Source organism: Apostichopus japonicus, chromosome 12 (assembly GCF_037975245.1).
Source record: "Apostichopus japonicus isolate 1M-3 chromosome 12, ASM3797524v1, whole genome shotgun sequence".
Taxonomy (NCBI): Eukaryota; Metazoa; Echinodermata; class Holothuroidea; order Aspidochirotida; family Stichopodidae; genus Apostichopus; species Apostichopus japonicus.
The window spans coordinates 11,490,291-11,516,759 of record NC_092572.1 but is presented as its reverse complement, the minus strand read 5'-3'; the positions used below and the strand labels follow the sequence as shown (position 1 = coordinate 11,516,759).

Below are 26,469 nucleotides of genomic sequence, written 5' to 3'. Positions count from 1 at the left end.
ACAAAATAATGATTACAATGCTTTCCTATGATATGTTTGCAAGTTGTGCAACTCTAAAGTTGCTATTTCATGCTGCGATTCAGCATGAGGTAGAAGTTTTGATGCCAATTTTTTTACCACAGTAACCATGTTAGAGCTGTCAGGGTTTTATACTTTAATTATAAGTATAAAGTTCTTACACCTAAACAAATTTCAGGGTTCTAGCTGTTCTCAATAATAATTTATGAAGTTGTTAAGCTGCTCGATGTACAAAAGAGGTCATCTTTGACGGCCAATAACTCAAAACTCGTCATGTTGAAAAAATCTGATAATTTTTTCTGGAAGAGAGATATAGTACCACCCTGCTTGTACAAACGATTTCAGGAGGGTGTTTTGCCTTATTTTGAAATGAAAAATCCTCAAAGTTTAGGATTTTTACAATAATTTCTTTGTTTCTTTTTTTTTTAATTTAGGGAAAACATCACCTGAAAGCCTAGAAAAATACTGTAATGTACATGTAAAAAAGGGTTTTCCATCCTAAATGACATTCATTCACATTTGATGACTTTGATTTAACTTATTAAAAAACATTCTGCATAGTTTTTCCAAAGATAGTAGTTTCAATCCATAACATTCACATTCCGTCCATAACGCTTTCCTAATTCCATCCATAACACAGATGTTTCATTGAACCCCAGTTTATCTATATATGCAAAAATCTGGTAATTTTTCACTTCATGCTTAATGGCATTGATTACCTTCAGAAGATTACATGCAAATTTTTTCACTGAAGTGAACATTAAAATTGCCAGGAGATTAATGACATCAGGTAGCGTTATGGACGGAATTAATGATTTTCGTCTCGATTAGCATCTTAATTAGGGATGCCCTACTTAATTTTTGGTTCCTTGCTTTAGCAAAAGGAACCTATGCAGTCAGGTTGGCGTGTGTGTGTGTGTGTGTGTGTGTGTGTTCTCACAACAGCTACCTTATGGAGACGGTTAGGTGTCCTAACATAGCCTTGTGGAGACACATTTCCCTGTGGAGTCATTTTGGCCGTCTCCACAGGGAAAGTGACGATAATCAAGCCAGTTTTACAAGAAATTTGCATATTTAGGTAATTAATATGTATATTTGATGTACTTTACCATTTTGAGTCCTATGGGATGCTAAAATATTGGAAATGACATTAGTTACAAGCATTTGAAAAAATGTCTCCAGTAGGCAAACCTAATGGAGACTTTGAGTGTATCAGTGTGTATCTGTGTATCAGCTGGAAAATTTCTAAATCCATTGTTATTGAACAGTGCCCTCAATTTAGCTTTCCTTATGGAGACACGTTTGGTGAGCTTACTTGGAAGTGTAATACTTCACCAATATGAATTTTAACTGTTTGTTCTCGTTTGTGGCTGACAATTCTTTGTTTGAGTTTAACATTTGAAACAATCAATTCATTTACCAAATTTTTTGCCAGGACACAGCAACACTGAATATGAACTTTTTTGACTCCTGCTAGGTCATGAGAGCCATATCAAAAGGAGGTTCATAAGTGACCATATCAGATTGTGCTAGTTTTCCAACACTTCTAATACCCTTGTCTGGGCCTGTTAGTTGGTTTGTCTTTCTTAAGCTCTTTCACTGTTTGGTATTTGACCTTGCATTCCAGTATTTTCATACCAGTCTAGAGAACATACAAATATACCCAGGGCCAGGAGAAAGGTACATATTTAATTAAAAAATATACATGAGAGATCAACTAACAGGCCACCACTCTGAGCCATGCCGTAGCCCTAGCAGCTTTGGTGATATACAGCCTAAGAAGACGGAGGTCAATCAACTAATTGAAACAGTTATGGATGTGTCCCCAATATATTTTAGTCATGCCTGATTTTCATTACAGATCTAACAATTCTTTTCATCTAAATATCCTTATGTATGATAACATGATTTTGTTTTGAAAGCTACTTCAAGGATTGTACCTACAGTACTTTATTGAAAGTTCCTTACAATAAAAATTTGAATGCATTTCATTTGGTACCAAACTCAAGTATACACAAATATTGCTTTCATGATGTTTCTTTCCCAATTTATTCTGTGAATCTCAAATGATCAGGAAATAACTTCAAGGAAAAACATTTTATAAGGAACAATATTTTATATAAATCAACACAATTCTAATTTATTTTTCCAAATTGGTGACATTTAATTACAATGAAATTGGCTGTACAGAATGAAACAACTCTGGTTGGCAGTAAGTTTAGCCATTAACAGTAATGGTAACAAGTTCAACTTTGATTATGTGAATACATTTTGATTTGCAAATACCTCTATGTAAAACAAGCTTATCACATATTTCAGTTTGAATCTCAAATGATCAGGAAATAACTTCAAGGAAGAACATTTTATAAGGAACAATATTTTATATAAATCAACACAATTCTAATTTATTTTTCCAAATTGGTGACATTTAATTACAATGAAATTGGCTGTACAGAATGAAACAACTCTGGTTGGCAGTAAGTTTAGCCATTAACAGTAATGGTAACAAGTTCAACTTTGATTATGTGAATACATTTTGATTTGCAAACACCTCTATGTAAAACAAGCTTATCACATATTTGAGTTTGAACTGCATTTCATAGTATTTAATATCTTTAAAATGATACAATCAATTCAACAATTTCATAATGCTCTATTCTGTAGTGTATCAGTTTCTGCAAATGCAATCATGATGCAAGTGCGGGTTTTGATGTCCTTAACTAGGCCAGAAGTACTTCACTTGTCTGAACTAACATGTTTACGTAAGTGATTTAGCAGTCTGGATTCTGGTTTAATGGTATTTTTGAGAAGTGGCTGATTTAATTTCATTCGAAGTAAGAACCAAACAATGTAACAAATTTTTAGCCAGTCTGAAGTTATTTTCTTGAACCAAACATAACCTACATGTTATGAAATATGTTGTGTATTACAGTACTCCATGATTGGATTCTGTAAGCATGAATTATAATGGTGACATGAAGATACACAGGGGAGAAAAGAGATATTTAACCATGGGAAGAATTCAGCAATACCAAACACATTATGAACATACACTGGACAACAGATGTTGACCTATGTATACAGAAGCTTAAAGCAGAAAATATACCAAGTATATCCCAATTCTAATAACACACAAAACACCTGTTGCAATGAAATGTACAAATGCTGTAGATACAGTTTATAAGTAGCTATGATGATGACTTTAAAGAGCAGCAAATCATATATGGATAAATCCAATGCGTGATTCATAGAGGACATAATTCCAATAAGGTTACTTTTTAAAAGTTAATAATTGTCAATTCATAACAGTATTAAAATTCATTCACAGAGCAAAAATTCTATTCAGTAATTCATATTTACAATAGCTTCAATAAACAATAGTACTTTATCAGTCTAATTTGTTACAAAAGAAATGTTTTCAAATAATGCAAAATGTTACCCAAATACAATTATTTTGTACCCATTGAATATCAAGGTTTTTATGTAATACAAAATATTTCATTGAAGACTGTTACAATGTAAATCACTACACTTTATATTTCAAATTTAAAAAAATATCTAACATTTTGTAACCATCAGCTTATTTCAGAATTCAGTCATGAAATCAAGGAACATTCATATGATCTTTCTCACTGACAAGTTTGAAAGGTACAAAAAGGCAAACCGGAAATGACAGCTTGTTAACTTTGAAATTCTTAGTACAATAAACAATAGTACTTTATTAGTCTAATTTGTTACAATAAAATGTTTTCAAATAATGCAAAATTTTACCCAAATACAATTATTTTGTACCCATTGAATATCAAGGTTTTTATGTAATACAAAATATTTCATTGAAGACTGTTACAATGTAAATCACTACATTTTATATATCAAATTTAAAAAAATATCTAACATTTTGTAACCATCAGCTTATTTCAGAATTCAGTCATAAAATCACAGAACATTCATGTGATCTTTCTCACTGACAAGTTTGAAAGGTACAAAAAGGCAAACTGAAAATAACAGCTTGTTAAGTTTGAAAATCTTAGAACTGTATAGTTCAAAGTGATACTAACTCTGTTGAACTCAAGCAATCCAAGTTTAGATGCATTATCATATATTGGTAAGTCTAACAGAAATGTGTAATGCTGGAAAAATGTGAACTGGGGATGTGACACTTGTGGTCACAAATCAGACTGCGCTGACTATATGAAGAACTTTCTATTGATACATTTGTGGGTAGTCACTGATATTTGCAAACAACATAACAGATGGTTTGCAAGTTGATTCCCCTATTGTAAGAAACACGTTTAAGGACATGTACACACTTTCATTCACATACAAGTAAATTTAAGAGTTACAGTTTATACACTAAAGAGGTCTCAGTGCCAACTAATATGGTCTGTATTGAGATAATTTAATTTGGAGTGCCTAAACATATTTTGGCATTGTTTGGTGAGCATATCTTGCATGAAATTGGCATATTATGCAACTTACAGTAGGCGTACTGAAAGGGCTAATCAAATTAATAAGCTGTCTTTCCACTACAGTGTACATGACATTTGCTTGTGTTAGTACACTGGATAACTTTCAGTAAGTTTCAGTAGGTTTCAAAATCAGAATATGCAGGTCCATATCCAAGCAGAATAAGAAACACAATGAGGTTTTGCTGGCTTCATTGCACTAGACTTCTGCTTGTGAACCAGAAATAGCTGTTACAATATAATGGCCCGAACCACTTTGTTGATTTACAAATACACTATGGCATGGTAAACACAGTTCATTCCACTGTACGTGGCAATACACACCTCCACCAAAACAATAGGGGTCTTGTACTTAATGTGATACATCCACACACCAAGTATGTGAAATATAATCATTCCAATTGTTAGATATCATGTAAAAGGCTTTTCAGAGTTTGACCTCTGTTGACCTCAAATGAGATTTGACCTCACAAGCATCAGGATTCTTGTACTCAATATGGAAAATCAATATACCGTGTAGCCTATAAAAAGTATCTGTGATTTCTACCATAAGAAATAATGTTTTGAAGGTTTTCAGGCCTCGACAAATGTTTTTAAATGTACTCGCTATTTGGCAATCATTACTAAGCATCTACTCGCCAAAACGCAAAATTCACCAAAGAAGTGATTACAAAAATACTTACATAGACATTACATCCTAAGGAAAACAAATAAAAATATTACATTTTGAAAAAAAAAAACGAAGATAGGGTGGCTCCTGTTACATTAGGGCTCCACTAGTATACTCTAGGCACTGTATGGTTATACAGTGTACCCAATTAAGTAACACAGTAGCAGATGTGGCCAGGGAGGAATAATGGGTGCGATCCCTTCCCACCCCCCCCCCCCACGGTTTTTGAGTACCCCTACAATTTGGCCTCTGGTGACTCCAAATGACTATTGACCTCCATAAAAACAAATATGCTTATAATGAATGTGTCGCAACTGTATACTAGATATGAGATTGGTCCAAGCTTCCCTTCTTGAGGTATCGTGCATACAAAGTTTGCACATTTTGACCCAAAATAACCTCCATATAAACATTCACTTCCTCTACTTAATGTGGTACTCCTTCACACGAAATACAAGATTAATACAAGCTTTCCTACTTGAGATAATGTGTTTACAAAGTTTTCACAATTTGACCCCTCAAATGACCTGGACCTCTACAAACAATAGGCTTCTTCTACTCAATGTGATACACCTACTAATTAAATATGAGATTGATCCTAGCTTCCCTTCTTGAGATATCGTGTTTAGAAGTAAGATTTATGTTTCATTTTGTGTTTGCTTTTTCACTTTGTTGATAATGTTGTAGCATTTAAATTTAATTTGCCTCCATGATCTATTTTGTAAGTTCCCTTCCGCTAATCTGATGCACTCTTCACAAGCATCCTTCCCAGGCACTTCTGAGGCCCGTATGTAAGTTCCAAGGTGTTTCCACACAGCCTGGTTCTCCTGTTTTGTCCACAAAGTCTTGGACGTTTTACCTTTAGCTTTCTTGCAGGGATCTGTTTAGGATTAGAAACAGATAGAAATTCAATGCACAATATGTTTTACACACCAAGAATTCTTAAGTTCTATTAAGGATCAGTCTGTGGACATAAGTTGTACAAGTCACCACTTGAACTTTGAACTGACATTTGCAATAACTGTGACAAACAGGACTGACACAGAAGGAAGGCACTGCACCTCATTACATTTGAAGTTCCATTGGGTGCAAATTTGAATGAATATGACCAGTTTGTGTAGTACAAAAGACTATTAAAGTTAAATGTTAGAAGTAACAAGCCAGTGTAAACAAAGTACATATTATGTAGGATTAAATAGACAAGTCTTTGGATAAAACATGCAAGTACTGTGCATGATAATAGTGTATAAGTATCATGCACTTATGTTTAGAAATATGAGCATTCCTTATTTCCTTTTAGTAATTAGCATTTGCTGGATCTGCCAAATAGTAACAATTAATATAAAAACAATTTATTAGCCTGCCACTGCAATATAATTTGATATGCCAGTATCAGAAAGAATTGATAATCCAAGGGTACTATTCTGCGCTGCTCTCTGAATAGTTACTGATATGGTGATTATTGCTAGCAGTTCACAAGTCTGCTACACGTTTTGAGAAAGTCCATTCTTTTGTTCCTTAATTGGATTTTATAATATGTTAGTGGCTACACCTTTTGCTTTGCCAAAGTCTTCAGCAGCCATGCAATCAAAGGCAATAAAACATTCCTGATCATTTGTCATCATGACCCTTCTGTTGTTCCTATCCATAAACAATATGCCTAAACACAAAGACATCCCTCTTTTTGTAGCTCTAAGTGTTTCTGTCTTTCACTTTCTGTTGAGCCCCAGTGTTGTGACAAGCCAGTTAAAAGTATGCTAACCAGTGATATGAATATTACACTTACATGAAGAAGCACTGATGTCTTCATCAGCTACTCTCTTGGAAGAACTTGGCTTACTTCTATTTTCTTCATCAACTTCACCTACAGTAAATGTGAAAATTGCAAAGGTTTCTTGCCATTAATGCTTAATTATTTATTCTTAATTATTTTTAATTGTAGGCTTTGCATGCTGTAAAGTCAAGGAAGGCTGTCACAGGAAAAACGTGCCAGCACATGATATGTGTGCAGTGTGGCTGATGACTTAGGTACACTTTGTCTTAAAATGTGAACTGAATTCATGTGTCCCATCATCAATTCAATTCATGAGAAATTGTTATTCCACCAATAGCACTAAATGTTGTCTGCACATGACCACCTCATATCAGCTACATTTTTTTTTCTTTTCATGTACTTAATTTTATGCTATGATCATTAATAGCTCATTTTATTGAGAACCTCAATGTGAAAAATAATACCTCTCACAGGATTGAAGGGTTGGCACCTAAATTCATTCTTGGGTGTCAATCTTGTATACTACAGTAGAATTATGAAAGTATTGCATTGCGAACAAACAAATTATATCTGAATCAGGCATTAGCAACATGATTTGAATATGTAATAGTAGGAAAATTTATACCATTGCATATTGTCTCCTCATCTTCATTATCTTCAAGGTCAAGCAATTGTTCCTCTGGAAAATCTGCAAGATGAATGGGTTATCAATTAATTCTGCTATGAAAGCTGACTTGTTTAAGAGAATTGCTGAAAGTTTTGTAACTTAATTCTACAGAGTGTAAACAAGCACTCCTGACAACATAAAAGAAGGCTGAGTGAAACATAGTTTTGTATCGAACTTTGACCAATACTGCAGTAGGTATTTAATAACATTATTTTCTGGTTTATACTTCAGTGTTTGGTGAGGTTTTCCAACACTTGGAGCAAACATGAGAAAATAGAAAAGTATCTCAGAGTCTTTAATATAACCCCCCCCCCCTCCATAATTTACATTAGCTGCAAATTTGTAGACATTTAGCTTTTAAGACTTAACTGCTATCAAGTACCAACATTGTGAAATGTACTAACACTTCTACAGTTAATGTCAAAAAGACAAAGCATTTGAATATTAAGGCATGTTTACCTTCTAGAGTAAGCTCAGTTAAACTCTTTCCAGTCCATCTGCCCACCTTTCCCTTCTCAGTGAGCATAAGCAGCTTTGCGACTTTGGTTAGTTCTAAGGCAGATTCATGGAGCCTGTAGTACTGACGATGAACTTGGACATCATGTCCGAGATGTCTCGCTAACCAGTCAAGTTCATTTTTCTTCAAAGCGAGTACTTGGGAGACAGTTGCCAAGTACTTTCGCATGTTGGTAGATTTGATCTTCTCAGGCTCAGCCAGATCAACGTCCTTGACAATTTCTGATAAACAGTCGTTTGCACGAATAAATGACAATGATGTTCCCATGGCAGCAAATAAAAATGAGTTCTCATGGGCGATTGATACTTTGCTTCGCAGTTTGATTAGCTGTTGGAAAACCTGCTGGCAATCTTCTGGAATGATAACTGGGACTGGGGTTCCCCGTTTCCCCCGAATATACACCAAGTCCATGGCAGTCAAAAGCTTTTGCTCAAGTGAGGTAAAGCTGTCCTTCACTTCCTGAATTCCAGCATCTGCCCAGTTTGGTCGCTCTTTGTACGCTTTTATGGTTAGTTGTGACAACTCACCTGGTCGACGCTTATTGAAAAGAAGCAACCGCACCAGACACAACTTTTGCAGCCTCTTATAGATTTGATTGGACACGTTCTCTACAATTTCTTCCATGGCCAGCTTCAACTGTTGTGACACATGCTCTGTAAGCTTCACTAGATCTGAAGTCTGGGGGAGATTTTGACCTTTGTTAAACTTTCTTTCTCTCAGTGTCGTCAGTGCTGTGCAAGACATCTTTACACCCCACTCTTTCTCATGCAAGAATAGGTAGTCTTTAGCCTCCTTCTCCAAGTTTTGATCACCTGTTCTCAGTGCCCTGCACATCTTGATGGTGGCAAGTTTTTTCATATCATGGCCCAGCTTGAGTACTGTTGAAGGCTTTTCGTATGAGGAATTACCTGTTTCTGTAATATCCTGTCCACCAAGGTTGTTGGCAGCTTCCAGTATGGCATCAAAACATTTTGGCTTCAGAAAATCACTAATAAATTCACCCTCATTTGGACAAAGCTTGCGAAGTTCATCCACCATCCTTGATGATGATAACATCTTACTTGAGACAATCGATTTCCTTTGTCCTCCAACTTTCTTTAACCAAACATTACCCAATTCTAATATGGCACCATCACTTTTTGCAATTCTGGATATGTTGCTACTCCGCATCTTTGCTAATACATGCCTCTTCAGTTCCTCGCTTGCACCGGACATCTTTTTGTTGTTTGCAAGGATTTGTGACTGAATTTGTAATTCCCCTTTTCCACTCCCACCTTGTGCTTGACCACTGTCCCTTGCAATGCAACGGTAGTGAGTGTGCCTCCAGATGTCTTTTAAAAGCACATATCCAAGGCACAGAGGGCATGGTCCATAGTCTTCATAATCCAGATCATGGAATGTGTGAGGCCGCCTCATTAAGATGATTTGCCCAACACCAGCATCAATTACTTGTTGATTGTGAAGGAAGTTGCCTCTGTTGCGAAGGAGGTCAAGCCTTCTTTTCCTCTCTGCTTGATCATTTAGGACATGTATTGCAGCAACATCAGGCTCATCTTTGTGTACTGCTAATAGGTGTCTACCAATAAGAACTTGCACAAGACAACCACAGAAGACACAGGCGTTTTGTTTGTTGTAAGTTCTTTTTTTCTTTTTCTGGTAAGTGCTGATGTAAATTCCTTTGCTTTCACTCTTCAAGTTATTCAAGTTATCGAAGCGATTATTGGTTGCGGTATCGTCATCATCACTGTTTTCCACAATACCCCCTTGCTCCATCATCTGTTCAATAGCTGCCATTACTTCAGGCTTCAGAATAATCTGAAAGTATAATAGTAGATATGAAGCTGAAATGTTTAGCTTACAAACAATATGGTGCTGCATCATTTGATACAGATTTATTTGTACCACCAACTTACACTAGATAAAGCAGAGGGATTTTTAAGCCCCTCATTTAATAGGAGTCTTGCTGGCATATACAATACTAATGTGACAACATAAGGAGTCAACAAAATAATGGTAATGAACAGTGATCATTCAAAATACATCAACAAAATTACACACATTTAGCTGCCCTGCAGTAATGTCACAAGTTTCTATGGTGTCTTCATAGGGAACAAAATGTCGTAACAGTTAATTCCCAATTGTTTTTTGGGGAGGATATCTAGGTGTAAAAAAGTCATTTTGTTGCAATTGTTGGGGAGATGGAAGTGTTGTCCCTAAACGGTACATGTGTAAACAGCAAGTGCACAGCACTATCACCTAAAACAGGAAATGTCTATCAGTGTACATTAACCATTTGTTGTTCCGTTTCAAGATGTTGATACTCAAATGCCTTCATCAGCTAACATACCCCGCAAAATGATAAGCTAGAATCATTATGTGATGATTTTAATACATACTAATTCTAGATTTACTTCGTTCCCCACTTGTTAAAAGATTACCAGGGCATTCTAGACACGGTAGACTGTGGTGCATAGGTTGTGGGGAGACAGGTAAGTGGGTCACTCGTAAATATATAAACCAGTAAGTTTTATAATATTGTAGATAAACTAATCTCTTAATGGAGAGTTATCTATTCTTTGTTCATTTAGTAGATTGAAAGTTCATTTTTAGACTTGTGTTTAAACATGCATGGCTAAATCATTATGTGCAAAGCCTAATGAACACTTGATTTTGACAAGAATATACCAATGAATTCATCCAGGTAATCAAAACAAATTACTAAGGGGTTATTAAACACTGTGGTACAGGCAATAAGTTAACTGATACTGTTCTAAGAAACACACGTACATGTTGAACCATATTGATTTCACTAAACTTATCACTTGATGGAGAGTTTCCTTTGCTCACTTAGTTGATTTAAAGCTCTTTTGAACTATGATAAAACTGCATGGCTAAATTATTATGTAATGGCTTATACATACCACTTCAGACTGCTCTCCAGAATTAATAGTCACTTCGTCAGGTTGGGGTTCAGAAATCAACTGTAACAGAACAGCAAAATCAATGTAGTTGCATTCCTCTTTTATGTGAAGGGGGTTTTAAAGATTCCGGCACAGTTTATCAATTACTGGAAATTTTCTAAGAAACATGAATACAGGTGAAACATTAAAGGAGACTTTAGAACAATAGCAAACCTCCAATTAACACTAATACTTGAGGCATTATTGTGATCCCCAATTGGTCATCATTTGTAGATATGTACAAGTGTATTCCTTGTGAATACTGTATACAGTGTCTATATTGTCTCCATAGGGAACAAGTGTGTGTAGCACTATTGGCATTTTATCATCAGAGACAATACATATTTTGACTCATTGGGTCAAGCTGACACTAGGAATGCATTAGAATTGTTTCCTGAACACTCACTGACGATGCTGCTGAAGGGATGAACATTGCTACAAATATGATGACTTGTGATTTAATACACATGTCTTGCCTTGTGGAGACAATACTGGTTTGTGTGTTGGTATATTATGTTAATAGGGAAGATGTTTTTTCATCATGTGTAGGCCTGGAAAGCACAATTCCAAAACCATTACTAAGAAAGGCTAAGTAACACCTACTTTTGACAAGAAAATACCAATAATTTCATCAATATAGTCATATAAAAAAAACTTATTCATTTGTGAAACACTTGGCAACCAATGTTGAACCATTTTGATTTCCCTAATGTATATCACTTGATGGAGAGTTTCCTTTGTTCACTTAGTTGATTTAAAGCTCTTTTGAACTATGATAAAACTGCATGGCTAAATTATTATGTAATGGCTTATACGTACCATTTCAGACTGCTCTCCAGAATTACTAGTCACTTCGTCAGGTTGGGGTTCAGAAATCAACTGTAACAGACCAGCAAAATCAATGTAGTTGAATTCCACTTTCATGTGAAAGGGGTTTTAAAGATTCCGGTACAGTTTATCAATTACTGGAAATTTTCTAAGAAACATGAATACAGGTGAAACATTAAAGGAGACTTTAGAACAATAGCAAACCTCCAATTAAACCTAATACTTGAGGCATTATTGTGATCCCCAATTGGTCATCATTTTGAGATATACAAGTGTATTCCTTGTGAATACTGTGTACAGTGTCTATATTGTCTCCATAAGGAACAAGTGTGTAGCACTATTGGCATTTTATCATCAGAGACAATACATATTTTGACTCATTGGGTCAAGCTGACACTAGGAATGCATTAGAATTGTTTCCTGAACACTCACTGACGATGCTGCTGAAGGGATGAACATTGCTACAAATATGATGACTTGTGATTTATACACATGTCTTGCCTTGTGGAGACAACACTGGTTTGTGTGTTGATATATTATGTTAATAGGGAAGATGTTTTTTCATCATGTGTAGGCCTGGACAGCACAATTCCAAAACCATTACTAAGAAAGGCTTAGTAACCTACTTTTGACAAGAAAATACCAATAATTTCATCAATATAGTCATATAAAAAAAACTTATTCATTCGTGAAACACTTGGCAACCAATGTTGAACCATTTTGATTTCCCGAATGTGTATCACTTGATGGAGAGTTTCCTTTGTTCACTTAGTTGATTTAAAGCTCTTTTGAACTATGATAAAACTGCATGGCTAAATTATTATGTAATGGCTTATACGTACCACTTCAGACTGCTCTCCAGAATTAATAGTCACTTCGTCAGGTTGGGGTTCAGAAATCAACTGTAACAGAACAGCAAAATCAATGTAGTTGAATTCCACTTTCATGTGAAAGGGGTTTTAAAGATTCCGGTACAGTTTATCAATTACTGGAAATTTTCTAAGAAACATGAATACAGGTGAAACATTTAAGTAGACTTTAGAACAATAGCAAACCTCCAATTAACGCTAATACTTGAGGCATTATTGTGATCCCCAATTGGTCATCATTTGTAGATATGTACAAGTGTATTCCTTGTGAATACTGTATACAGTGTCTATATTGTCTCCATAGGGAACAAGTGTGTGTAGCACTATTGGCATTTTATCATCAGAGACAATACATACTTTGACTCATTGGGTCAAGCTGACACTAGAAATGCATCAGAATTGTTTCCTGAACACTCACTGACGATGCTGCTGAAGGGATGAACATTGCTACAAATATGATGACTTGCGATTTAATACACATGCCTTGCCTTGTGGAGACAACACTGGTTTGTGTGTTGGTATATTATGTTAATAAGGAAGATGTTTTTTCATCATGCGTAGGCCTGGAAAGCACAATTCCAAAACCATAACTAAGAAAGGCTTAATAACACCTACTTTTGACAAGAAAATACCAATAATTTCATCAATTTAGTTATATAAAAAAAAACTTATTCATTTGTGAAACACTTGGCAACCAATGTTGAACCATTTTGATTTCCCGAATGTATATCACTTGATGGAGAGTTTCCTTTGTTCACTTAGTTGATTTAAAGCTCTTTTGAACTATGATAAAACTGCATGGCTAAATTATTATGTAATGGCTTATACCTACCATTTCAGACTGCTCTCCAGAATTACTAGTCACTTCGTCAGGTTGGGGTTCAGAAAACAACTGTAACAGAACAGCAAAATCAATGTAGTTGAATTCCACTTTCATGTGAAAGGGGTTTTAAAGATTCCGGTACAGTTTATCAATTACTGGAAATTTTCTAAGAAACATGAATACAGGTGACACATTAAAGTAGACTTTAGAACAATAGCAAACCTCCAATTAACACTAATACTTGAGGCATTATTGTGATCCCCAATTGGTCATCATTTGTAGATATGTACAAGTGTATTCCTTGTGAATACTGTATACAGTGTCTATATTGTCTCCATAGGGAACAAGTGTGTGTAGCACTATTGGCATTTTATCATCAGAGACAATACATATTTTGACTCATTGGGTCAAGCTGACACTAGGAATGCATTAGAATTGTTTCCTGAACACTCACTGACGATGCTGCTGAAGGGAGGAACATTGCTACAAATATGATGACTTGTGATTTAATACACATGCCTTGCCTTGTGGAGACAATACTGGTTTGTGTGTTGGTATATTATGTTAATAGGGAAGATGTTTTTTCATCATGTGTAGGCCTGGACAGCACAATTCCAAAACCATTACTAAGAAAGGCTAAGTAACACCTACTTTTGACAAGAAATACCAATAATTTCATCAATTTAGTCATATAAAAAAACTTATTCATTCGTGAAACACTTGGCAACCAATGTTGAACCATTTTGATTTCCCGAATGTGTATCACTTGATGGAGAGTTTCCTTTGTTCACTTAGTTGATTTAAAGCTCTTTTGAACTATGATAAAACTGCATGGCTAAATTATTATGTAATGGCTTATACGTACCACTTCAGACTGCTCTCCAGAATTAATAGTCACTTCGTCAGGTTGGGGTTCAGAAATCAACTGTAACAGACCAGCAAAATCAATGTAGTTGAATTCCACTTTCATGTGAAAGGGGTTTTAAAGATTCCGGTACAGTTTATCAATTACTGGAAATTTTCTAAGAAACATGAATACAGGTGAAACATTAAAGGAGACTTTAGAACAAAAGCAAACCTCCAATTAAACCTAATACTTGAGGCATTATTGTGATCCCCAATTGGTCATCATTTTGAGATGTACAAGTGTATTCCTTGTGAATACTGTGTACAGTGTCTATATTGTCTCCATAAGGAACAAGTGTGTAGCACTATTGGCATTTTATCATCAGAGACAATACATATTTTGACTCATTGGGTCAAGCTGACACTAGGAATGCATTAGAATTGTTTCCTGAACACTCACTGACGATGCTGCTGAAGGGATGAACATTGCTACAAATATGGTGACTTGTGATTTATACACATGTCTTGCCTTGTGGAGACAACACTGGTTTGTGTGTTGGTATATTATGTTAATAGGGAAGATGTTTTTTCATCATGTGTAGGCCTGGACAGCACAATTCCAAAACCATTACTAAGAAAGGCTAAGTAACACCTACTTTTGACAAGAAAATACCAATAATTTCATCAATATAGTCATATAAAAAAAACTTATTCATTCGTGAAACACTTGGCAACCAATGTTGAACCATTTTGATTTCCCGAATGTGTATCACTTGATGGAGAGTTTCCTTTGTTCACTTAGTTGATTTAAAGCTCTTTTGAACTATGATAAAACTGCATGGCTAAATTATTATGTAATGGCTTATACGTACCACTTCAGACTGCTCTCCAGAATTACTAGTCACTTCGTCAGGTTGGGGTTCAGAAATCAACTGTAACAGAACAGCAAAATCAATGTAGTTGCATTCCTCTTTTATGTGAAGGGGGTTTTAAAGATTCCGGTACAGTTTATCAATTACTGGAAATTTTCTAAGAAACATGAATACAGGTGAAACATTTAAGTAGACTTTAGAACAATAGCAAACCTCCAATTAACGCTAATACTTGAGGCATTATTGTGATCCCCAATTGGTCATCATTTGTAGATATGTACAAGTGTATTCCTTGTGAATACTGTATACAGTGTCTATATTGTCTCCATAGGGAACAAGTGTGTGTAGCACTATTGGCATTTTATCATCAGAGACAATACATACTTTGACTCATTGGGTCAAGCTGACACTAGAAATGCATCAGAATTGTTTCCTGAACACTCACTGACGATGCTGCTGAAGGGATGAACATTGCTACAAATGTGATGACTTGCGATTTAATACACATGCCTTGCCTTGTGGAGACAACACTGGTTTGTGTGTTGGTATATTATGTTAATAAGGAAGATGTTTTTTCATCATGCGTAGGCCTGGAAAGCACAATTCCAAAACCATAACTAAGAAAGGCTTAATAACACCTACTTTTGACAAGAAAATACCAATAATTTCATCAATTTAGTTATATAAAAAAAAACTTATTCATTTGTGAAACACTTGGCAACCAATGTTGAACCATTTTGATTTCCCGAATGTATATCACTTGATGGAGAGTTTCCTTTGTTCACTTAGTTGATTTAAAGCTCTTTTGAACTATGATAAAACTGCATGGCTAAATTATTATGTAATGGCTTATACCTACCATTTCAGACTGCTCTCCAGAATTACTAGTCACTTCGTCAGGTTGGGGTTCAGAAAACAACTGTAACAGAACAGCAAAATCAATGTAGTTGAATTCCACTTTCATGTGAAAGGGGTTTTAAAGATTCCGGTACAGTTTATCAATTACTGGAAATTTTCTAAGAAACATGAATACAGGTGACACATTAAAGTAGACTTTAGAACAATAGCAAACCTCCAATTAACACTAATACTTGAGGCATTATTGTGATCCCCAATTGGTCATCATTTGTAGATATGTACAAGTGTATTCCTTGTGAATACTGTATACAGTGTCTATATTGTCTCCATAGGGAACAAGTGTGTGTAGCACTATTGGCATTTTATCATCAGAGACAATACATATTTTGACTCATTGGGTCAAGCTGACACTAGGAATGCATTAGAATTGTTTCCTGAACACTCACTGACGATGCTGCTGAAGGGAGGAACATTGCTACAAATATGATGACTTGTGATTTAATACACATGCCTTGCCTTGTGGAGACAATACTGGTTTGTGTGTTGGTATATTATGTTAATAGGGAAGATGTTTTTTCATCATGTGTAGGCCTGGACAGCACAATTCCAAAACCATTACTAAGAAAGGCTAAGTAACACCTACTTTTGACAAGAAAATACCAATAATTTCATCAATTTAGTCATATAAAAAAACTTATTCATTCGTGAAACACTTGGCAACCAATGTTGAACCATTTTGATTTCCCGAATGTGTATCACTTGATGGAGAGTTTCCTTTGTTCACTTAGTTGATTTAAAGCTCTTTTGAACTATGATAAAACTGCATGGCTAAATTATTATGTAATGGCTTATACGTACCACTTCAGACTGCTCTCCAGAATTACTAGTCACTTCGTCAGGTTGGGGTTCAGAAATCAACTGTAACAGAACAGCAAAATCAATGTAGTTGCATTCCTCTTTTATGTGAAGGGGGTTTTAAAGATTCCGGTACAGTTTATCAATTACTGGAAATTTTCTAAGAAACATGAATACAGGTGAAACATTTAAGTAGACTTTAGAACAATAGCAAACCTCCAATTAACACTAATACTTGAGGCATTATTGTGATCCCCAATTGGTCATCATTTGTAGATATTTACAAGTGTATTCCTTGTGAATACTGTATACAGTGTCTATATTGTCTCCATAAGGAACAAGTGTGTGTAGCACTATTGGCATTTTATCATCAGAGACAATACATATTTTGACTCATTGGGTCAAGCTGACACTAGGAATGCATTAGAATTGTTTCCTGAACACTCACTGACGATGCTGCTGAAGGGATGAACATTGCTACAAATATGATGACTTGTGATTTAATACACATGTCTTGCCTTGTGGAGACAATACTGGTTTGTGTGTTGGTATATTATGTTAATAGGGAAGATGTTTTTTCATCATGTGTAGGCCTGGACAGCACAATTCCAAAACCATTACTAAGAAAGGCTAAGTAACACCTACTTTTGACAAGAAAATACCAATAATTTCATCAATATAGTCATATAAAAAAAACTTATTCATTTGTGAAACACTTGGCAACCAATGTTGAACCATTTTGATTTCCCTAATGTATATCACTTGATGGAGAGTTTCCTTTGTTCACTTAGTTGATTTAAAGCTCTTTTGAACTATGATAAAACTGCATGGCTAAATTATTATGTAATGGCTTATACGTACCACTTCAGACTGCTCTCCAGAATTACTAGTCACTTCGTCAGGTTGGGGTTCAGAAATCAACTGTAACAGAACAGCAAAATCAATGTAGTTGCATTCCTCTTTTATGTGAAGGGGGTTTTAAAGATTCCGGTACAGTTTATCAATTACTGGAAATTTTCTAAGAAACATGAATACAGGTGAAACATTTAAGTAGACTTTAGAACAATAGCAAACCTCCAATTAACACTAATACTTGAGGCATTATTGTGATCCCCAATTGGTCATCATTTGTAGATATGTACAAGTGTATTCCTTGTGAATACTGTATACAGTGTCTATATTGTCTCCATAGGGAACAAGTGTGTGTAGCACTATTGGCATTTTATCATCAGAGACAATACATATTTTGACTCATTGGGTCAAGCTAACACTAGGAATGCATTAGAATTGTTTCCTGAACACTCACTGACGATGCTGCTGAAGGGATGAACATTGCTACAAATATGATGACTTGTGATTTATTACACATGCCTTGCCTTGTGGAGACAATACTGGTTTGTGTGTTGGTATATTATGTTAACAGGGAAGATGTTTTTTCATCATGTGTAGGCCTGGACAGCACAATTCCAAAACCATTACTAAGAAAGGCTTAATAACACCTACTTTTGACAAGAAAATACCAATAATTTCATCAATTTAGTCGTATAAAAAACTTATTCATTCGTGAAACACTTGGCAACCAATGTTGAACCATTTTGATTTCCCGAATGTATATCACTTGATGGAGAGTTTCCTTTGTTCACTTAGTTGAGTTAAAGCTTTTTTGAACTATGATAAAACTGCATGGCTAAATTATTATGTAATGGCTTATACGTACCACTTCAGACTGCTCTCCAGAATTACTAGTCACTTCGTCAGGTTGGGGTTCAGAAATCAACTGTAACAGAACAGCAAAATCAATGTAGTTGCATTCCTCTTTTATGTGAAGGGGGTTTTAAAGATTCCGGTACAGTTTATCAATTACTGGAAATTTTCTAAGAAACATGAATACAGGTGAAACATTTAAGTAGACTTTAGAACAATAGCAAACCTCCAATTAACACTAATACTTGAGGCATTATTGTGATCCCCAATTGGTCATCATTTGTAGATATGTACAAGTGTATTCCTTGTGAATACTGTATACAGTGTCTATATTGTCTCCATAGGGAACAAGTGTGTGTAGCACTATTGGCATTTTATCATCAGAGACAATACATATTTTGACTCATTGGGTCAAGCTGACACTAGAAATGCATTAGAATTGTTTCCTGAACACTCACTGACGATGCTGCTGAAGGGATGAACATTGCTACAAATATGATGACTTGTGATTTAATACACATGTCTTGCCTTGTGGAGACAATACTGGTTTGTGTGTTGGTATATTATGTTAATAGGGAAGATGTTTTTTCATCATGTGTAGGCCTGGACAGCACAATTCCAAAACCATTACTAAGAAAGGCTAAGTAACACCTACTTTTGACAAGAAAATACCAATAATTTCATCAATATAGTCATATAAAAAAAACTTATTCATTTGTGAAACACTTGGCAACCAATGTTGAACCATTTTGATTTCCCTAATGTATATCACTTGATGGAGAGTTTCCTTTGTTCACTTAGTTGATTTAAAGCTCTTTTGAACTATGATAAAACTGCATGGCTAAATTATTATGTAATGGCTTATACGTACCACTTCAGACTGCTCTCCAGAATTACTAGTCACTTCGTCAGGTTGGGGTTCAGAAATCAACTGTAACAGAACAGCAAAATCAATGTAGTTTAATTCCACTTTTATGTGAAGGGGGTTTTAAAGATTCCGATACAGTTTATCAATTGCTGGAAATTTTCCAAGAAACATGAATACAGGTAAAACATTAAAGTAGACTTTAGAACAATAGCAAACCTCCAATTAACACTAATACTTGAGGCATTATTGTGATCCCCAATTGGTCAATCATTTGTAGATATGTACAAGTGTATTCCTTGTGAATACTGTATACAGTGTCTATATTGTCTCCATAGGGAACAAGTGTGTGTAGCACTATTGGCATTTTATCATCAGAGACAATACGTATTTTGACTCATTGGGTCAAGCTGACACTAGGAATGCATTAGAATTGTTTCCTGAACACTCACTGACGATGCTGCTGAAGGGATGAACATTGCTACAAATATGATGACTTGTGATTTAATACACATGCCTTGCCTTGTGGAGACAATACTGGTTGTGTGTTGGTATATTATGTTAATAAGGAAGATGTTTTTTCATCATGTGTAGGCCTGGACAGCACAATTCCAAAACCATTACTAAGGAAGGCTTTATAACACCTCCTTTTGACAAGAAAATACCAATAATTTCATCAATTTAGTCATATAAAAAAAACTTATTCATTCGTGAAACACTTGGCAACCAATGTTGAACCATTTTGATTTCCCGAATGTATATCACTTGATGGAGAGTTTCCTTTGTTCACTTAGTTGATTTAAAGCTCTTTTGAACTATGATAAAACTGCATGGCTAAATTATTATGTAATGGCCTATACATACCACTTCAGACTGCTCTCCAGAATTACTAGTCACTTCGTCAGGTTGGGGTTCAGAAATCAACTGTAACAGAACAGCAAAATCAATGTAGTTGCATTCCTATTTTATATGAAGGGGGTTTATACATAAGTTCATAATAATAAGTTTACTAAAACATTTCTTAGAGACATTAATGATGTTGAAACATTCAGATAGACATTAATGCAATAGTAAAGGTCCCATAAAGATTGATACAGGATGATACAAATAATTCTCACTAAAGAAATTGGTGTTTTCATGACCTTTTCTGATATCACAGTTTTCTTGAGGACCACCATGTCAGGAAAATATTGCACAAAGTGTTTTCTTTAAATCAAGTAAACTGGATGACTATATATCAGCAGTGAGCACACAAGAATTTCCATGATATTTTTTCTTATATCACAGTTATATCACAGTACAATGGCATATAGTTTTTCTCCATAGCAGTTTTCCTGAGTACTACCAAATCAGCAGAGTTCTGTAATGGGGTATTTCTGCTAACAAATAGTTTCCTGAGGTCTACCACATCACAGAAGCTCTGTAACAACGCAGCTCATGCACAGCAACTGGTCTGAGGATAACCTTCTCAGAGAAACATGGATATAATGTATTTTCTCTTTCAATTTTCCTGAGGACAACATTACCACAGATACATAGACTGGTAAATAGTGTTTCTTTTAAATACATTTCATCACACAAAAATGGCAAACCATGATAATCATACATATTTACTGAGCAGTTTTCCTCAGGGCCACATGCTGTATCTGAGAATGCTTCATACCAGAGGAAAACTGCAATGACATTTTTCATTCATAATTTTTTTTCTGGACACTGCAGTGATCTATTTCTTTGTTCACAGTTTTGTCTGAAGGATTAATTGTTATGAAAATTAAGTTATTATGAAAAACAGGAAAATTATGAATTTCTGTAAATCACAGTTTCTTGAGGACAGCCAAACCAGAGAAACACCAGAATTATTTCTTCAAAAACGGTTATCTGAGGACTAACCATATCATCACACAAACATTTTACTCCATTATCGTAGGTTTCCTGAGAACTAAAGGAAAGAAGCGTGGAGCTGACATTTCTAATATCACAGTTTATTTGAGGACTATAACCATATACCAGAGAAACACTACACAATGGTTTCTCTTTTGAAGTTTGTGGAGAAGAATCATAGTAGAGGCACAGACTTTAATAGCATTCTCTAAATCCTGGCATTACCTTTACCTCAAAAAATTTAACTATACTAATTTCAGACCATCTTCCACTGCAGATAAGCTTTATTAATGGAAAAAATTATCTTTGGCTAAAGAAATATCAGTAATGACCAACCTTTTTAAAACCACAGAAAGAAAGTTCATCAAGGCTGTGATGCAATGGTACTGTCTTATTTTCTTTTCCTTCCAGTGGCTGAAAAGCAAATTGTCAGGAATTATTAATATTCTTCCTTTAACCAGTTACATCCAAACAAAATATTATGTCCACACTCCCCACATTGAGAGTATGGTGTTGTAAATGTTAATGGTAGACTTGGTGAATTTGTTACCAGTCCTGATAACCCCCCCCCCCCCCTCCCCCTCAACCAACCAATAATTCCCATTATTTGCAAACCATATAGGGCTCTCATTTACCAACGTAACCATTGAGGTACAAAGTTTCAAGCATGTATATATATAACATTAGAATAATGAATTTTCATGCTTGTAACCGTACAAGTCTTTGTTTGTTCATGCCTGTAACCATTTATTTATATATTTGTTTCTTCAATGAAACAACAGCTAGCAGGTGAGTTGAAAACATTTCACAATTTAAGAGGAAAAGAAGTGTCCTGAAGACGTTTCCTTTTGGTCATTTCCTAAGGGCCTCTTGGACTCTTTTCTTGGTCTGCATCATATGAAAAAAAGAAATGGCTTTCATATTTTTAAGTTTGCTCTTAGTGTATGGATTAGTCAAAATTTTGCGAAGAAAGAACATCACTGGGATCTTGTGTTTGTATACATAGTATTTATGAGCACTGAAAGAAATTAATTGAATTTATTGACCATTGTAATAACGTTCCTTTCCATAATCAGACTTTATGATAGACAAGTGCAAAGGAACAGCATGGGTTGGGCTTAGTTGATGCTCCACTTGGCTAAAATAAGCTATTAACTGCATTTGTTTGCATTACTGTAACCTAAAACAGGCATAATATTATCAGTAATACAAACTTATTTACAACGTGTCATTGCAAGTTGCTGCATGTGGCCACACATTTTGTTCTCTTAATGAGATAAGAAGAATTTACTTTACTTTATTTGAAAAGAGGATAGCTATTAGCAATGAGGACATCTTTACCTTTCTCCGCCATGGGAGATTGGCTACACCATAGTCAAACCGCAGTTCTGTCTCAGCTGGGATGTCTTTAGTAGCAAACAGACATAGGTAGGGTTTGGACTGGTGTAGTTTGCAAACAATGATCATTTTGCAGTTTGGGGCTATGTGGTTATCATTGACCAGCCTTCCTTTCCCATGCTTATCAGTAGCATCCACACTAAATAAAAAGGTAAGAGAAAGACAGTTTAAAAACAGGCATGTAAGAAGAGACATTTATGTTAGTATAACATTCCTCAGCTGACAGCACCAAGAATAGATGTATCACAAACTAAGGGGGTTATAGAAATGGTTAGGCAGCTGTGTACAGGTCAGTGCACATGCAGGAATGAAGTGTAGTCTAACAAAATTCACGTGGTTTGACATTACAGTTGGTAATGAGGATCAAGTGCAGTACTGCAATATATATGTCACTTGTTGCAAAATCAAGTAAAATGTTCAGGGTGCTTGAACACTAGATCTGGATTAGATCTCAACGTCAGGATCAGCGACTATCGACATCACAGCTGTAGTGTAAATGCAGTTCAGATCCGGACCTGATCCTCCTATTTTGATGCTGGCAGAGACCAGGATTTTATCCTGATATCAAGATCAAGTGTGTAGTGTTAACCCTTCAGGATCAACTGTGACTGTGTTGAAGTAGCCTTCCTTGTCATAGCAGGGAGTTGTTAGTGAACAACTCCCTGGTCATAGCCTGCTGCATATTCTGGTAGGCCTACATAGTTAATGGTATATGTATGTTTCATAGCCTTAAGACTGTGAATATAGAGGAACCTTTAGTGAATTGCAAGCCATTTTATATCGACAATGTCCTGACTAATTAAGAATTTCGAATACTGGTGCTTGTAACTGTATAGACATTTGTGATACGACACAAGCTGTCCCAACAGCAAAAGCTCTGAATAGTGAACAGTTTGTTTTAAGTTGTAGGTTAGTTGCTAGCCTCCATAATGCTCCATACCACATCAACACTAAGTAGTATAAAGTATAGGAGGATCAGAGTATGAACTAAGTATGAACGTGTCGGGATCAGTCATTTTATTACCACATGCAGGGATAATCGTCTAATAACATCAGTGGATCTGATCAGGATCTAGTGTAGCACCTTTATTCAACTTGTCATGAACAGCTATAGTTATTATGGAATTGCAAAGAAACTGATTCAAATGATTTCAAGCTGCCACATGAAATATTTATCAAAGTTTCAATGCAGGATACTGCACCCTTGTAAATTTATTTACAATAATTAGTTTAAGCTAAGATACTGTACTTATGTGTAAAAACTCACCATTTCAGAACACCTTTGTCCTTAAAAAAGTAAAGGAAACTCCCCTTTGAAAGTGGGTAAGTTTTTTCTCTCTTCACTGCTTCTTCTGATGAAATTAGTTCACCCCGATACTCCAGCAAAAAATCTTTCTGGCTGAAGTCCCTGGAAGTGAATACACCATAACCTGTCAATATAAAAGTGTAAAGGACAGTGCATCATTATTTGCCAGCAACATTAACTTTAAAACAATTATTGCTAATGCACTTGCATCTATTTAGATCATGATGGTAATTTATTTCAGGCTCTATGTTGCTTATCTAATTTTGATAGATGTGAGCAGTGAAAGCAAATTAATCTTCCTGACATAGTGCTTTTTTTTTTTTGGAGCATTTACTGGCTGAAAAATGTGGTATATGATTAAAGATTCCTTTTTCGCTACATTTCTGTTCCTTCTCTGAAATTTGGGATAATCCTTGGTTATATCTATGTGGATTGTGGTATCTGAAGTGTTCCATTATAAGCTACAGTATAGGGCATTTACTACATTTGCAATGTAAGCAAAAACGATATGACATATCACATATCAATATATAGGATATTATCTGAGGTGTACTTGACTTCAGTATATTAAATTAAATGTAGATCAATAGATAAATTTGCATTTCCTACATGGAACACTCACTTATATGTATGCCACCTGCATATATGCAAAATGTCTTCACTGATGATCAATGGCCCACCATATCATAGCAGCTGAAGGCCTATGATATGTTTTTATGTTAATATGACAATTATAAACATGTATATGGACATCCTCAAAAGCAGCATTGTCATACAGACCTGTATAGACACAGTATCTCTATGAACTGTGCAAGCCTTCAAGCTCAAGACCACAATAGTATATGAGTTAGCAATTTCTTTCCAATGAGCTCTCTACCATCGAAAGGCAAGTAGTGACGAAGGAAAGTAATGTTACATAACCATTAACCAGTACATCTGTAATTGCTATACCATCTGTGAGGAGTGTTCACATACATACTATATTAGGCAGCTCCTACCATACTTCTTGTTGAAGTTTTGCCATTTTACAAACTTGAAGCGATTGAAAATGTAAGATCAGAGTCATGCTTGCTGGTTACACCAAAGCTGAATGTTACTTGACTTTTTAAATACTGGCTACTGGCATGCACCGAGGGGGGGGGGGTGGGGGGTACAAACTTCTTAAGTTGTAAGTACCTACATATTGTTCATATAGTTGCCATTGCTTTTTTCAATTAATTGGTGTTAACAGCTAAGAAAATTAATTTGTAGGAAGAAACAGGAACTATGGAACCTATGCAGAGCTGATGTACACAGCCACTTCCATTCATTCAATTCTGTGAAGTCATACTTTTACCTGCTTGAATAAATGTATTGCGGGCTGCTATGCCCCTAGTTCTCTATGCCAATCTGTCAATTGTGTTCTAAGTTTAGCTGACTAGTTTTGTGCATGTAGCTACACAAGATGATATGGCCTGCTTCATGCACATGTCACATATTATTTGTTCAGCTCATTCAGGTGCATTTGACAAAGGTAACTAGGATTACATCATTCATCTTGTAGGTTGGTACGGAAGTTTAGTAATATGGGCAAAATTCCAACATCTAGGAATGTGTTGTATCCAGAGTTACCTCTGAAAAATATCAAATTTCATTAACATTTTCGTTTTTTGTCACAAGCTATGAATAGTAAATACAGCAATTTATGAAAGACAAGTGTACCTTACCAATGAAATCATTTATGTAGCGGACATCAAATCCAGCTTTATCTACCCCATAACCCCAAGCTCACAAAACTTTGTGGCTTCTTCCACAGGCTTCTTCATCAACCGACGTGGCCATCGCTTCCTGTGATATGAGCAACAAAATTATACCAGTAACCTTTCACAGGTTAACTTATAGATAGAAATAACATAGCTAAATAAGAAAAATTACCATGCTATGACTGAATTTTTATATGTTTTGATAATGGCACCGTCTGGTTTTGTTTTGATTAATAATTTTTTTTTCACTTGCAAATATTACCTTGTTCGCATTGGATTGGGCACACTTTTGTGGTACGGGAAAACTTTAACGAGAGTACTTAAACAATAACACATAAGGTTAGGTTGCATTGGAAACAGGCGTAGCTAAGACTATTGAGGTATTTTAATAGTGACTTACTGTAAATAGATATATTTATGCTTCTTCCTCTCTTTCATCTGCTGTGTTCATTTTACTCTTGATAAGTAGTTGTTAGACTTTGAAAACGTTACTTTCTTAGTTGTGCCTGTTTGCTTTGTCTGTAGTAAACAACTTACCAACTTCTTATGC

The 26,469-nt window shown here is 35.4% G+C and overlaps 2 protein-coding genes across 3 annotated transcripts in view; one reads left to right on the top strand and one right to left on the bottom strand.

The window, feature by feature from the left end:
* LOC139977424 (uncharacterized) overlaps positions 1-26,469 on the top strand; it is a 118,736-nt gene that overhangs the window by 29,982 nt on the left and 62,285 nt on the right. The window lies entirely within an intron of this gene.
* LOC139977272 (uncharacterized) lies at positions 814-25,932 on the bottom strand (the record flags this gene model as incomplete). The annotated part of the gene is made up of 11 exons (XM_071986558.1): positions 814-6,034; positions 6,941-7,018; positions 7,554-7,616; positions 8,055-9,927; positions 11,034-11,093; positions 11,892-11,951; positions 20,457-20,516; positions 21,810-21,887; positions 22,815-23,010; positions 24,139-24,301; positions 25,884-25,932. Coding segments are annotated over 11 exons (2,922 nt in total), but the record flags the coding sequence as incomplete, so codon positions are not given.